Below are 16138 nucleotides of genomic sequence, written 5' to 3' on the forward strand. Positions count from 1 at the left end.
TCGTGCTCAGCAGTGCGACACCATAGCTGCTAAGCCTCATGGGAGTGAAAGTTACTTTGTCCTCAGTTTACGACACACCCAGTTCAAGTCAAAAGACCAGTAGGAGGTTTCGCTCCATTTCTTTATGGTTTCCTGTCCGTCCCGTGAAGCCTTCTATCTGCAAAATAAATGCATAATTGGTCAAGTTAACACAGATAATCGTTGCAATAGTAGATGATTGGTAGCGATGGGTAGATAGGCGTAAGCTAGCTAATTAAGTAATGAAAAGCCAAGTAACAGCCGAGCCAAAGAAAAATTAGTAGACAATGTATTGACGATGTATCGGTGACTTGCCCTTGCAGAGCTTATGCCCCGCTGACGTCACGAAAGGCAGTACAGTAAGAGATGCTGCCGGCGGACGAACCGCTGCCCAGCGCAGCGCGGCTGGCGGAGGCGCTCGTGCTGCTCGTGATCTGTGTGAGCGTGGTGGCGGCCAATGTGCTCGTGATCGCCACGCTGCTGCATAGCACGCGCCAAGTGCTCGACTACTACCTGCTCTCGCTGGCCGTGGCAGACCTGCTGTGCGGGGTGCTCGTGGTGCCGCTGTCGGTGTACCCGGCCATCGTCCAGGACTGGGTCTACGGGGACTTCGTGTGCCGCCTCAGTGGCTACGTGGCCCTGACCCTCTGGAGCGTCTCCATCTACAGCTTCATGTGGCTCTCCGTAGACAGATACCTGGCAATACGCAAGCCACTTAGGTACCACTTTCATCTTTTCCTTCCGAATTTGGTGGTAAACTGTCGGTTCTTTCAGGTGCCTGTCATTGCTTTCCACCCACATGTGCATTATGAAAGTGAAACCGCGGCGCTTAGTTTACCTGCTTTCAGGCCTTATTTATTTTTTTCTTGTTTATAGTCCCCACAAGGCTGGCAGTCTAGCATTACAGAGAGGAGGGACTATTAAATACACATAGCTACAAACAAAGGCTTTTATAAAGGGCTCGGGACCTTCAAAATCCTTCGTTGTAAAGGTGGTGCACCATGCCGCTCACAACCGAGCAGGCTATGCACGTATAACAGAAAAAAAAACAACAACTTTATTTGACATGAATTCAAGAGACACTTAGGGGAACAAGGCACTAACGTTATATAATTCAATTTAGAGTGAGCCGATAAGCACATAATGATATCAAAATAAAAGAACACAAAGCAGACTACTTGTAGATTAGGCAGATAGTAATAAGAAAATAACACAGTTAACAGAACTAAACAAAAGAAAACGTAAATGCTTATCTATACATTCGCATCAGGGCATGCTAGATAACGCCATACAGGATCTTCATCTCAGTTGAAATGTCCGCTTAAATGGCACCACCGGTCGTCAGTTACGATTACATTATCACATCGTCAACTGCGACATCACCTGATGTGTTCGACCCGCCGTGGTTGCTCAGTGGCTATGGTGTTGGACTGCTGAGCACGAGATCGCGGGATCGAATCCCGGCCACGGCGGCCGCATTTCGATGGGGGCGAAATGCGAAAACACCCGTGTACTTAGATTGAGGTGCACGTTAAAGAACCCCAGGTGGTCAAAATTTCCGCAGTCCTCCACTACGGCGTGCCTCATAATCAGAACTGGTTTTGGCACGTAAAACCCCATAATGTTTAACCTGATGTGTTCCAACAAGCAGATTTGAGTGATTCATGGAGCACGACTTCTTCGGGCATCCCTAGCGCCGGCGTTAGCGCAGAGCGCACCTTGGTGACGCCTGTGGAGGGCAGTGGTGACGTGGCGTTCCCTGTGACGCCAATATTCCTTCGTTGTACAGGAAAACTCATTGTAGTGGTCTTCGTTGTAGAGGCGTTCATAATACGTATGAAAGATATCAATTCTGCAGGCACATAATAAATTCTTCGTTATACAGGTCATTTCGCTGTAAAGTGTTCCGTTGTAGAGGCATTTGACTATATGAAAAAGCACGCCTGGATAATAATCAGATAATGCACGGTACAGTGTAAATATATATAATGCAAGTTTGTATGAGACAACGAGCACTTGATAGCAAGCATAAACGCAGAAAATATATACAAAAAAACGGAAAACATGCATAATAATCTAGTATAAATTAAATATTCGGAAACGAATGGTACAGTGCAAGAATATAATTCAATTTAGAGTGAGCCGATAAGCACATAATGATATCAAAATAAAACAATACAAAGCAGACTATTTGTACATTAGGAAGATAGTAATTAGAAAATAACACAGTTAACAGAACTAAACAAAAAAGAACGTAAAAGCTTCGCTATACATTCGCATCAGGGCATGCTAGATAACGCCATACTAGCGGAATATTGCACTTCATGAGGGATTATTTGTAACGTGCACTCCGAGGTACTTATCACATGATACTGATTCAATTGAGATGTTGTTAATATGGTTATAACGATAAAATATTTTACTGCGTGAGATTATCATGACATTGCATTTTCGGATGGTAAATTCACGTTTCAGCAGGGGAGCATCAGGCCGTGACTTTATCTACATTTGATTGTAACGTAACCACATCAGAATCTTCAGTTCAGGTTTATTGCGGTGTCATCGGCAAACAGGGAAAAAATAATTGTGATTTGAATAGGCAGGTCTGTAATGTAAATAGTGTTATTTTATAGTGTTATTTTTGGTACATTTGATAATGCTCCAGAATCGCTTTGGGATATTTCTTATTATATGGTCTAGTGAAAGAAGTTCAACGTCTAAAGGAATTGGGCAATGAATGCATACGCTATTTTCTATCAGCATTTAATAATATTTTGGCGGAACGCAAAAGTATGTATTTTTTGTTGGATAATTGATTCGGATGGTTGTTGCACCATGGTGCATCACAAGGAATAATTACTCGAAATGGAATGAATTTACTGATGGGATGCATTACTGTAGTTTATATTTCACTGTACAACTGTATTTCTTTAAATGATAGATCGCCAGATGTCAGCTGGAAGTCATCAAGGAAGGCTCTGAGGTAATAGCGTTGAAGTTAGCTTTGTTGTAGTCCCTGATATGTGCCATGTACACGGGATGGAAATAATAAAGTATGAGGCGTCATGGCCTCTTAGAGCAGACACGTGGGTCAGGGGTGAAGCATCTTCAGGATAAGTGGCTACAATCAAGTAAAGTAAGGAACATGTGTTGATAATTTGTTACGAAAGGTTAAAATCTGAGCAAACGTATAAGAACGTTTATAGCCTCTGCAGATTCTGGATTATAAAAAAAGCGGGAATGTGACCAGCCGATAGTTGGAAAGTTAAAATCTCCTAAAAGAAACACAGGTGAACCAGAGAAGTGAACAGATATTTCGTTTAAGGTGTCATGAATTTTCACTGCAAAGAAAAAATCGCGATTACGTGGCTGTTAACGGACACCTATGATTATTTTCTTGAAACCAGTTGGCAGACAGCACCAGATTAATTATAAAAGAGTGGTCTCATGAAAAGGAACGAACTAGAGTTCATAGGAATTGAAACACCACTGCCTATGCTATCGACACGTTCTTGCTGATATGCAGTAAATTTCTGGTTACACTCGCTGTTTTGTGGGTGGTTTCCGTGAGTGCAACAATGTCAGCTCCAGTTTCATTAAACTGTTATAACTATCTCATTTCAGAAAAAAAAACGCTTCGAGTGTTAGTAAAAAGTATGGATGCTGTTGAAGATAAGCTGCTATTCCTCGTGCGTGTTTCCTCGCATAGCAGACACTTTCATTTCTCCTCACCATCGTTCGTTTGTCTGTCCGTTTTTCCTTCGGTGACAGCGTCCACATTGAACATGTAGCATTTTCCCCATGAAAATAGAATTTAAAGCCTCTGCCGAATTACACAAGTTTCTTCCGGGCGTTACCTGTGGCATCGCAAATGTCTTCACTAACGCTGATACCAGTTCCCCAAAGAGGAGCAGACCGTATTGTCACGTAGTAGTGACGGTAGAGAAAACAGTCACAAAACTGTGTATGACGAAACTGGTTGTTTATTGGGCGAACCTGTGCCCACAAAAGCAAGCTACACTCAAAGCACAACGATAGCGGCGAACACAGTCGGCGATCGTCGAAAATCTGATCAGCGGCGAAACGCGTCGGCTTTTATACCTGAGTCATCGAAGGTTCCAGATTAATCCCTCATGCCCGCGTGTATTCCAGAAAGTTCTAGACAATTCGCGTCGCTCATACAATTAGATTACATGAGCGTCGGTGACCACAGACGACGGATAGAAGCATTGATAACGTCCGAGAAGCTTCCAATGCAGGCGCGTCCTGCGCCGAGCGATAACGTTTAACATTTGTCAGCCAATGTTGAAAGCGGCTACCGGTGAAAGATAAACATGTGTACGTGTCAATACCCTCCCCTTAAAAAGCATCGTCCCGATGCTACAAACAAACACGAAAGCGAAAACAAAACCATGCGTAATAAACAAAATAACAAAAACAAAAACAAAGTAACAAAGTACCTAAGTTTGTCAGCGGGCGTAGAAAGGCTTAAGACGCACCACGTGGATGACTTCAGGTCGTGCCCGGCGCCGCTGTGATTGCGAAATGCCGTCTGGCACGACCTCATAGTCCAGTGCGCCAATACGTCGGGTGATCTTATATGGTCCGAAATAGCGACGTAACAGCTTCTCGCTAAGTCCTCGTCGGCGTATCGGAGTCCAGACCCAAACACGGTCACCGGGCTGGTACTCGACGTAGCGTCGTCGAAGGTTGTAGTGTCGGCTGTCGGTCCTCTGCTGGTTCTTGATGCGCAGGCGGGCGAGCTGTCGACCTTCTTCGGCACGCTGCAAATAGGTGGCAACGTCGAGATTTTCTTCGTCGGTGACGTCCGGTAGCATGGCGTCAAGCGTCGTTGCCGGGTTCCTTCCGTAGACCAGGTTGAACGGCGCCATGTGCGTCGTTTCTTGCACGGCCGTGTTGTATGCGAAGGTCACGTACGGTAGGATGGCATCCCACGTCTTGTGTTCGACGTCGACGTACATTGCCAGCATGTCGGCGATGGTCTTATTTAGGCGCTCGGTGAGGCCATTCGTCTGCGGGTGGTAGGCGGTGGTCCGGCGATGGCTTGTGTGGCTGTATCGCAGGATGGCTTGAGTTAGTTCTGCCGTAAAGGCAGTACCTCTGTCGGTGATGAGGACTTCTGGGGCACCGTGACGCAGGAGGATGTTCTCAACGAAGAATCGGGCTACCTCGGCAGCACTGCCTTTGGGCAAGGCTTTTGTTTCGGCGTAGCGGGTGAGGTAGTCCGTAGCTACGACGATCCATTTATTCCCGGACGTCGACGTCGGAAAAGGCCCCAGTAAGTCCATCCCAATCTGCTGGAACGGTCGGCGAGGTGGCTCGATCGGCTGTAGAAGTCCGGCTGGCCTTGTCGGCGGTGTTTTGCGTCGCTGACAGTCTCGGCATGTTCTTACGTAATGGGCGACGTCGGCAGAGAGGCGAGGCCAGTAGTATTTTTCTTGTATCCTTGCGAGCGTGCGGGAAAAACCGAGGTGTCCAGCCGTTGGGTCGTCATGGAGAGCTTGCAGAACCTCTGGACGCAATGCTGAGGGTACCACAAGGAGGTAGTTGGCTCGGAGAGGCGAGAAGTTCTTCTTTAGGAGAATGTCGTTTCGCAAGAAAAACGACGCCAATCCTCGCCAGAACACCTTCGGCACAGTGACGGTCTTGCCTTCCAGGTAATCTACAAGGTTCCTTAGTTCCGGGTCGGCTCGCTGTTGTTCGGCGAATTCGTCGGCACTGATGGGTCCCAAGAAAGTGTCGTCATCCTGGTCATCCTGTGGCGGCGGTTCGACGGGGGCGCGAGACAAGCAGTCGGCGTCAGAGTGCTTTCGCCCGGACTTGTAAACGACGGTGATGTCGAATTCTTGAAGTCTCAGACTCCATCGTGCGAGGCGACCTGAAGGATCCTTCAAGTTAGCTAGCCAACACAAGGCGTGGTGGTCGCTCACAACTTTAAAGGGCCTGCCATAGAGGTAGGGGCGAAACTTTGATGTAGCCCAGATGATGGCGAGGCACTCCTTTTCTGTTGTGGAATAATTTGCTTCCGCCTTCGATAGCGACCGGCTAGCGTAGCTTACAACCCTTTCTAGTCCATCAGTCCTCTGCACAAGCACGGCGCCGAGTCCTACGCCGCTTGCGTCGGTGTGGACTTCGGTATCGGCATTTTCGTCGAAATGCGCAAGGATGGGCGGCGATTGTAGGCGTCGCTTCAGTTCTTCAAATGCTTCGATTTGCGGCATCTCCCACTTGAACTCGACGTCGGCCTTCGTGAGGTACGTCAGTGGCTCGGCGATCCGTGAAAAATCCTTGACGAAGCGCCTGTAATAGGCGCACAGTCCCAGAAATCTACGCACTGCCTTCTTGTCAGCGGGCAGAGGAAAGTTGGAGATGGCCGCAGTTTTCTGAGGGTCGGGGCGCACTCCAGACTTGTTGATGACGTGGCCCAAAAACAAGAGCTCCTCATATGCGAAGCGGCACTTTTCTGGCTTTAACGTGAGTCCGGAGGTTTTGATTGCTTGAAGAACTGTTTCAAGGCGCCGCAGGTGTTCTTCGAAGCTTGAGGCAAACACAACGACGTCGTCCAAATAGACGAGGCAAGTCTGCCACTTCAAGCCTGCCAGTACTGTATCCATGACGCGTTGGAAAGTCGCAGGTGCCGAGCAAAGACCAAACGGCATGACCTTGAACTCGAACAGTCCGTCTGGTGTTATAAAGGCCGTCTTCTCTCGGTCCCTCTCGTCGACTTCGATTTGCCAGTAGCCGGTTTTGAGGTCCATCGATGAAAAATACTTTGCGTTGTATAGTCGATCCAAGGCGTCGTCAATCCGTGGAAGGGGGTATACGTCCTTCTTCGTGACCTTGTTGAGGCGACGATAATCGACGCAGAAACGTAGGGTTCCATCCTTCTTCTTCACTAACACCACGGGGGACGCCCACGGACTCTTGGACGGCTGGATGATGTCGTCGCGTAGCATTTCGTCGACTTGTTGCCTTATGGCCTCGCGTTCGCGTGCCGAAACTCGGTACGGGCTCTGACGCAGTGGGCGGACATTTTCGTCGGTTATGATTCGGTGCTTGGCGACAGGGGTTTGTCGAACTTTTGACGACGACGAGAAGCAATCCTTGTATTGCAGGAGCAGAGCTTTTAGTTGTTCTTTCTTATGCCTGGGAAGGTTCTGATTAACGTTGAAAGTTGCTTCAGGTATTATAGTCGTCGTTCCGGGTGCACTGGAATCCGTGAAGGCGAAAGCACTGCTGGCTTGTACTATTTCGTCGATGTAGGCAACCGTGGTGCCTTTGTTAATGTGCTTGTATTCGGGGCTGAAGTTCGTGAGCATCACCGTTGCTTTCCCTGCACGTAGCTCAGCTATGCCTCTAGCGACGCAAATTTCACGGTACAGCAGTAAGTGATGATCGCCCTCGATGACGCCCTCCATGTCTGCAGGCACTTCCGTACCGACGGAAATCATTACGCTGGACTGAGGCGGAATGGTGACTTGTTCTTCAAGCACATTCAAGGCATGGTAACTGATGCATGTATCCGGCGGTATCGCTTTGTGTGTTGAAAGCGTTATCGACTTGGACCTTAAGTCGATGACTGCACCATGTTGGTGTAGAAAGTCCATGCCTAGGATGACGTCCCTGGAGCAGTGCTGCAGGATTACGAAGCTCGCCGGGTAAGTGCGGTTGTTTACCGTGACTCGCGCTGTGCAGATTCCAGCCGGCGTTATTAGGTGACCTCCCGCTGTCCGTATATCGGGTCCTTGCCAGGCCGTCTGCACCTTCTTTAACTTGGCGGCGAACGCGCCACTGAAAACTGAATAGTCGGCACCAGTGTCGACGAGAGCGGTGACGTTATGACCATCGATGAGCACGTCTAGATCGGTAGACCGGCGTCTGGCGTTGCGGTTAATTCGTGGCGTCGGATCACGGCTGCGTCGGCTTGCTCTGCTGCTGCTACGTCGCGTCGGAAGGTCTTCGTTCGGCGGCGATGTGCTGTCAAGGCTGTTGCTAGGCGGCGTGCTGATATCTCGTCGTGATGATTCGCGAATCGTCGTCGTCGTCGGCGGCGGAGGATCTTCGGCATTGCGTCGTACAGCAACCGCACCTCCATCGGTTGCTGCTTTTAGTTTCCCGGGTATGGGCTGGGAGATCGGCCCCGGGTTGGGCCGGCATACAGGCGGCGATGCGGCGAGATGTAGCGGCCTGGTGACGGCGAGCGTGAGGGCCGTCGTGGTTGCCACTGGGCTCCGGCAAGGTAGTCGGCGATGTCACGTGGTCGCTCGCCAAGCTGTGGACGTGGCGCGTTGACGGCGAACCCTCGTAGGCCCATGTCGCGGTATGGGCATCGGCGGTAGACATGGCCGGCTTCCCCGCAGTGATAGCAGAGCGGGCGGTGGTCGGGGGTGCGCCAAATGTCCGTCTTCCGCTGGGAGCTGCGCTGGGCGACGGGCGGGCGTGCTGGCGGCGGCGGCGGTGGACGACGGAACTGCGGCGTTACGGGGCCCTGGCGCGAGCGCGGAGGGGGGCCTTGACGACGGGCGACGGTGGCGTAGGTCATCGCTTGCGGCTGTGGTTGAGGCGATACCGGAACTTCTGGCACTTCTAGTGATCGCTGAACCTCTTCTTTAACTATGTCAGCGATTGAAGTCACCTGAGGATGCAATCTTGGGAATAATTTCTGTAGTTCTTCCCGTACAACCGCTCTGATCGTCTCGTGCAGGTCGTCGGCGCCTAGAGCTTGAGCTTCGGCGTAGTTTGTCAGTGCACGGCGGTTGTATTGCCTGGCTCGCATTTCAAGGGTCTTCTCGATGGTTGTGGCCTCCGAAACAAATTCTGCCACAGTCTTGGGCGGGTTGCGCATCAATCCAGTGAATAGATGCTCTTTGACGCCCCGCATCAAGAACCGAACTTTCTTTTCCTCTGACATATCGGGGTCGGCGTGGCGGAAGAGGCGAGTCATCTCCTCCGTGAAGATTGCGATGTTCTCGTTTGGCAATTGCACTCTGGTTTCTAATAAAACTTCGGCCCTTTCTTTTCGCACGACATTCGTGAAAGTCCTCATGAAGTTCTCACGAAATAGGTCCCACGTCACCAGGGTGGTCTCTCTGTTCTCAAACCAGGTCCGAGCAGCATCATCTAATGAAAAATACGCATGGCGCAGCTTGTCGTCGTCGCTCCATTTGTTGAACGTCGCGGTCCTCTCGTATGTCTCCAGCCAGGTTTCAGGGTCTTCAGCCGATGATCCACGAAAAGTCGGTGGCTCCCGAGGTTGCTGCAGCAGGATGGGGGACGCTGGTGCTGCCATTTTGGTCGTTGACTTGGCCTTGATTGCAGTGGTCTTTTCGGGAAGAAGTCCGAACTCCGGCACAAGTCCTTGCTGCCTACGGCTAGCTCGCTGGTCCTTGGCGACGTTGGTCTCGTTCTCCGGTTTCGGGCTTGGGTCGCGGCTTTGCGGGGGCGTTCGGTGCATGAACGAACTAGCACCTCCACCAGATGTCACGTAGTAGTGACGGTAGAGAAAACAGTCACAAAACTGTGTATGACGAAACTGGTTGTTTATTGGGCGAACCTGTGCCCACAAAAGCAAGCTACACTCAAAGCACAACGATAGCGGCGAACACAGTCGGCGATCGTCGAAAATCTGATCAGCGGCGAAACGCGTCGGCTTTTATACCTGAGTCATCGAAGGTTCCAGATTAATCCCTCATGCCCGCGTGTATTCCAGAAAGTTCTAGACAATTCGCGTCGCTCATACAATTAGATTACATGAGCGTCGGTGACCACAGACGACGGATAGAAGCATTGATAACGTCCGAGAAGCTTCCAATGCAGGCGCGTCCTGCGCCGAGCGATAACGTTTAACATTTGTCAGCCAATGTTGAAAGCGGCTACCGGTGAAAGATAAACATGTGTACGTGTCAGTATAGAGAAAAGCCCTTCCTTTGTCGTCAATGTGACAAACTTCACTATCCAACGCCAGTTTTTGCCATTGACAAGTTTTGCCATTCTATTTGCGGTTCACTAAATTCGACATGGCTATTGTGTACAAGTCGGGAAAGTGGCATGCGGACGCCGACTGCCCCATTCGAACCTGCAAGTGCAGAAGATGACGCTACAACGTTTGTTGCAGTTGTGAACACGACTACGCTCGCACAGCAGCAACACGAAGACCCAGAATTGGAGCCCATTATTAGCTTCCTGGAGGGTCGCACTTCTACTCTGCCAAAACGTTTTGGTAGATGACTTCCATCATTTTGCTTACGCAACGACGTCCTCTACAAGGTGAACTTTCTCCGAACGGAAGCCCTTACTTGCTCGTCGTCCTACCACCTCTAAAGAATGAATTATTACAGGTATGCCATGATGAAGCAGCATCCGGCGATTTGGGCTTCACACGAACGCTCTGCAGAGTAAGACGAAGGTATTACTGGCTAAGATTGACGGCGACTGTTCAACAGTACGTCCGGACATGCCTTGATTGCCAGGGGCGGAAAGTGCCAGCCGTCAAACCAGCAGGCTTCCTCTATCCTATAGAGGTACCCAGAACTCCATTTGCCCAAGTAGGAATGGATCTGCTAGGCCCATTTCCAACTTCTGCTACGAGACACCGATGGATTATCGTAGCCACGGACTATCTCACTCGCCACGCCGAAACCAAAGCTCTACCGCGGGGAACGGCGAGTGAGGCAGCTCGATTTTTTGTAGAGAATGTCGGACTGAGACATGGCGCCCCCACAGTAATAATAACTGCCAGAGGAACTGCATTCACACCCGAGCTATTGGGCACTGTTTTAAGACTTATTGTCCCATCTCATCGGCAGGCAACGGCGTACCATCCGCAAACGAATGGACTCACGGAGCGCCTCAATAAGACAATTGCGGATATGCTTTGCATGTTTGTTGATGTGGAGCATAAAAACTGGCACGGGATATTGCCGTATGTCACCTTTGCCTACAATACGGCTCAGCAAGAGACAACGAGGATGACACCGTTCCGCCTTCTCCACGGTCGCGATGTCACAACCATGCTGGACGCAATGTTGCCGCATGAACATGGATGCGATGGCGTCGAAACTGATGCTGACTACATTGCTCCGCGTGCTGAAGAAGCCCGACAACTTGCACGTATACGTATTCGTCGACAGCAGGAGTACGATGCAGGGCGCTATAACCTTCGCCACTGAAAAGTCTACTACGAGCCGGGAGAGACAGTTTGGCTCTGGACTCCTGTTCGCCGTCGTGGCCTTTCAGAGAAACTATTGAGGTGGTACTTCGGCCCGTATAAAGTCATCCGACGTCTCTCTGACGTCCACAATGAAGTCGCTTCCGATAGCCCACATTTCTCAAGGCGTCGACGGCATGCACTGGAGATAGTGCACGTCGTCCGGATGAAGCCTTATTTGTCCGAATGAAATCACTGCAGCACAAGCGTCGACAGATCCTGGAGTCGTATCGATAAAGCATCGGGACGATGCTTTCTTGGAAGGGAGGCTGTCACGACTAAAGAAGTTAACAGCCACAGAAGACAATGAAGTTGGGAACACGACAGCAAGCATGTCTCCCTCCGAAAAAGATAAAGTTGGCGCGGCCAAATATTCTTGCGCCTCTTAATATAGAGCTTGTGTTTGTTGTCGCAACGTCATCCTGTGTGCTGTTCTTCGTGCCTTGCGACCAGATGTTTCTTTTTCAAACTGTTGCCTAAATTAAAAACTTTCATACGACCGCACCTCTACTCCCTAACAAAGAGCCCTGTAAAAGCTGGGCCCTTGTCTAGTTCCCGTATGGGTGAACGAATATATTTGAAGAAGCAGGCAACCGAAAATAAGATGGTGGCCTGCACAGTGAGAGAATGCTGCTCTTGCAGGCGCATTACTCAAGTTCGCGCAGTGCGCGGCTAACCCTTCTCTGGACGCCAGCGCTTTCGCAGCAGCCCTATCAGTCAGAGCCATATTCCCCGGTTTGCAGTGAGTTACGACCATGGCGGGTTCAGGCCAGGGGCACAGGGCGAGTCTTTAATTTAGGGCGTTTATTCACCTTAGTTACACCAATACTGGAAACAACAAAGCCGCAGCGTGGAACGTTCCGCACGGCTGAGGCGAAAACCGCACAATGTGGGAATCGCACAAGAGGCTGCTAAGGGATCAGCTCACCTAGCGTGGATCTGCGATCGGGACCTGGGGTGGTCAGTCGCTCACGAAGGCCGGGCGCTAGGGGGGGGGGGGGGGGGGGGACGGCGGTCTCCGCGGCGGAGATTCGGCCAGTCGCAAGTTGCTCAACGCAACTGAGTTTTTCCCGGGTGATGGAGAGGAAGTCTCCCTGGTGCGAAGAAAGGGGAACGAGGGCTGCCTCGGCCGCAACGTCAGAGCAAGGCTCGAAAGGCAGCGGGAGCGGCGAAAGCTGCCTTCTCCACGCTACTTTCCGGGCGCGTGATCATCACGTGATAACCGCGCGTGGCCGCTCCGCAGAAATCGGAATGCGCGTGCATTTCCCCTCCTTAAGAGGAAGCTTTCGCTCGGGGCTCCTTTCTAAATACATGGCAAAAGATAAATAGTTTTTCTCTTCAACTAGCGCGCTAAATTTGTTGAGGTTTGCCTTTAAAACGAAAAGTTGAATTCTGGTGACTATTCGTGGCGCCTTTTCGATTTCGGTCGTAAATTTTTAAAATAAAAATTGACAATAGTCGCAAATTTTCAGAAAACTAGACCATTCACTTAACAACTCTGTAACTCAGCAATGAAAACAATATCAGTATTCTGTCAATTGCACCCAATAGCACATCTAAAGCGGACAAAATTGATATATTATACGTGGCTCTAAAATAAACCACTTTTGCAAAATCATTGTAAGGTATGTAACCAATTCAAATTCAAGTAAGGTATAAATTGACACATCACATTTGTCCACTTTGGATGCTTTAACGGATGCAGTTTACAGAACTGCGATATCTGTTTTTGGTGCAGAGCTACGAATTTGTAAACTTCGTGCACCTATTCTTTTCAAACTTACCAATTTTTGAATATCCCTTAAAGAAATTCAGGCCCTAAATCGATGTTCCGCTTCCAACAGTCATTCAAATTTACCTTTCTCTCTCGAGTGCAACAAACGTGATTAAAACCGACCCAGCAGTTATCTCAGAAAGGCGTTTCCCCGTTGTATTTGAATCTTCCTCTTAAAATTACCCTTCAGCCCCAAAGAGGCCTGGGGATTTTCCGAGTGGGACATGCTGGAGCAGCTCGAGACGCATTGTCGCCGTGAAGGTAGTCGGGAGCCCGACAGGCACACTACAGTCGGTAACGGGGTGTGGGAAGGTGTCACCGTGGCGTCGCCTGCTTGGTCGGACGTGGTGGCGAACGCGTTTGCTCATCCCGACGGGCCCTGTCGTTGTTGCTCTCGGGGTTTTTGGCACGGGAGACCAGCAAAGGCGCGCCGACGCACCGGTGGCTTACAACTTGTTTTTGCGGTTCAAGTGTGCCGCTCGACCACGGGGCTAAGTGCGTGTTTGCAGGGCTTGCAACTTCGTCGCGGCGTGGTGCTGCGCTTCTGGGAATTCTTCTTCCCCGCGACCATTTCGACATCTTTTACTGCTTTTCGTCCTTGCCTCGTTGGGGCTGCGGGAGCGTTCCTTTGTGTGGCAGCTTGTTGCTTGGATTGCGTTGCCGGCTTGGTGGGTGCGACCGAGCAGGCCGATTTGCTATACATGACGCATCCAAGTGCACAGAATAAGTCGCAATATGTTCTGTCTAATTGCATGCAACTAAGACAACGGGACTAAGCTTAAAAAACATATTACATTTTCGAATAAACTTTCACTTCAAGAGTTCTAGAGGGCGGTCGAGGAATTTTTCCATGGAGCAACATTGACCTGCCTATATGTCGTGCAATATTTTTTGCGTGTGGAAGAAAAACCCCCAGAAGAGCAACCGTGAATTCTGTTGGGAACGACAGCGGTGTTTGAAGGTACCCGACATCGTCGCTGCTCTGGAGAAAGGGTTGAAAGTGCTGCTCGTTCATAGCTTTGAGCGAATTGTGATCGCGGCGCACAAGTCATTTGGGTCCTTTTCGTATTTCGCAGGCTTTCTTCATGACACGGCAGATGTTATAGCATAATAAAAGGCTGCTGAATCGTAAATTTTTCTAAAGCTTTACAACTTCGTCTTTGAAATCTTTTCCAAATATGTAAAGTTGATTAATAATGCAGACTAATTACGCTATGAGAATATAAAATGATCCAGAGAGTTGCAAATGCAGCTAGCTGGCTCTATTCAAAGCTATGCTAGTAAAACTTCACATTTGGTGCCAGGCAAGGTGCGAGGATGCTCAGTTTTGTCTGGCGCTAACTGATCCTCTCTGCTGAGCACATGCGTTCAGTTGACAACAAGCTGCTTTGACGAGCAACAATTCTGCTTCGCGCCGCTGAAAATGCTTGTTGTTGCTTGTTTCGATTTCCCAGGTACGACGCCATCCAGACGCGGACACGGTGCCAGTGCTGGATGCTGTTCACGTGGATGACGTCCATGTTCATGTACTGCCCGCCGCTGTTCGGCTTCTCTAGCGGACACTTCTACCGGGACGCGTACATCTGCATGCTGGACCTTTCCAGCATCCTTCCTTACACGCTCACACTGGCGCTGTTGGTCCTGCTGCCCAGCGTGCTCACCGTCATGTACACCTACTACTTCATCTTCAACACGATGCGCAAAATGCGCCGGTGCCTCAGCAAGGAGGAAAAAGAGTACGCCACCGCCATTGGCGAGCACCTGTCAAATCCCGACCACGTGATGTCCTTCGTCATCATCGTGCTGTTTTGGGTCTCGTGGATGCCGTGGATAGGCCTACAGGTCTACGAAAAAGTCGGTGGCGTCAAACTCAGGTTTCACGCGTTACATTTCGGCCTTCTCTGGCTGGGCGTCCTGGACTGCTTGTGGAAGCCGCTCATCTACGTGGCCATGAGCCCGAAATTCCGGCTAGGCGTGCAGCTGCTGTTCGTGTCCGTGTGCTGTCGCCATAAGGCGCCCCAGCAACTCGTGGTTTAGCCACATTTACGGTGCACGGAGTGTTCTTGACGCACGCTCTCCGCCAAGCACGTCCAACTGCTTGGCATTTTCCCACTGCGCGTTTTCTTGTGTTATTGGAGTACTTTGTAAAATGCGATGGAAAAAGATGGCTCAGCAATTACCGCTGACTCGGCGTTACCTTTTGTTAGCATATCTGTTTAAGTCAACCTCGGAAATGTTGCTGCTACAGTTATTTAGAAAAAGATTAAAATGTACCTCACCAGACAGTTACATTCTCTAACTTTTGAGAAATCGTTGCACGTTGAGCGCTTTGTCCAATCCGGAATATCAAGAAATGCCTACATATTTGCGCTCATCATTTCCTTCTGACTCTGCGCCTTTAGAAGTGTCGCAAAGCATTGTAAAAGCTTGATGTAAAAGCGAACGTTTCTAAGCTCATTTGAATGATGGTTCGAGCTGCTTTGTAGTATTTGAAAACATCCCGCTGAACAAAGACGTGGCGGGAGGGGAAACAAAAAGTGCGCTATTTATTATCACAGGCAATTTGTTAAATCATTCACGAGACATTCATGGGCAGATATAGACACAAAATGTAGGGTCGTGGGTTTAGCTATAGGCGATGCAGCTTTCTGCGCCGGCTGGACACACACATAAGCGAGCGAATGCAACAGCTGTATTCGCGATGCCCCGCGGGACACATGAAAACAGTGCCTGCCGAAGTAGCAAGTGCGTGCATTAAAAAAAGCAGACGAGCTCCGACGTGGGGAGGATATCGTCACAGAATGTGAGCATCTTCGTCGGTACCGACCTTTCTTCCTCGACATAACCTAAGCGGCTGGCTTCAGTGAATCTGAGCAGAATGTCGCATCGGCAAGCAGGCCGCTCACATATTGCTACATTATTGAGCAATAAATAAAGACATATTCACAAACTGGCAACAAAGCATAACGCTGCAGTGGATAGTCTACCCTCAAAACCGAGCGCTTCTCCTGCCAATGCACCCAGCATCGCGACATTGACCTCCGGCAAACCCGTCTACTGGGCGCCGACATTTAATATACATTAACGGCCGTCCCATGTGTGAAACATCGTCCGTAAAA

At 49.8% G+C, this 16138-nt stretch overlaps 1 protein-coding gene across 1 annotated transcript in view; it reads left to right on the plus strand.

The window, feature by feature from the left end:
* LOC119437543 (probable G-protein coupled receptor 21) overlaps positions 1-15870 on the plus strand; it is a 43529-nt gene extending 27659 nt beyond the window's left edge. Inside the window, exons 2-3 of the mRNA XM_037704541.2 lie at positions 342-737; positions 14474-15870. Coding sequence (XP_037560469.1) covers positions 385-737; positions 14474-15056 — 936 coding nt within the window. The 5' untranslated portion in view covers positions 342-384 and the 3' untranslated portion in view covers positions 15057-15870. The remainder of the gene's footprint in view (positions 1-341; positions 738-14473) is intronic.
* The last annotated feature ends 268 nt before the right edge of the window (positions 15871-16138 follow it).

This window comes from Dermacentor silvarum, chromosome 1 (assembly GCF_013339745.2).
Source record: "Dermacentor silvarum isolate Dsil-2018 chromosome 1, BIME_Dsil_1.4, whole genome shotgun sequence".
NCBI classification, from domain to species: domain Eukaryota; kingdom Metazoa; phylum Arthropoda; class Arachnida; order Ixodida; family Ixodidae; genus Dermacentor; species Dermacentor silvarum.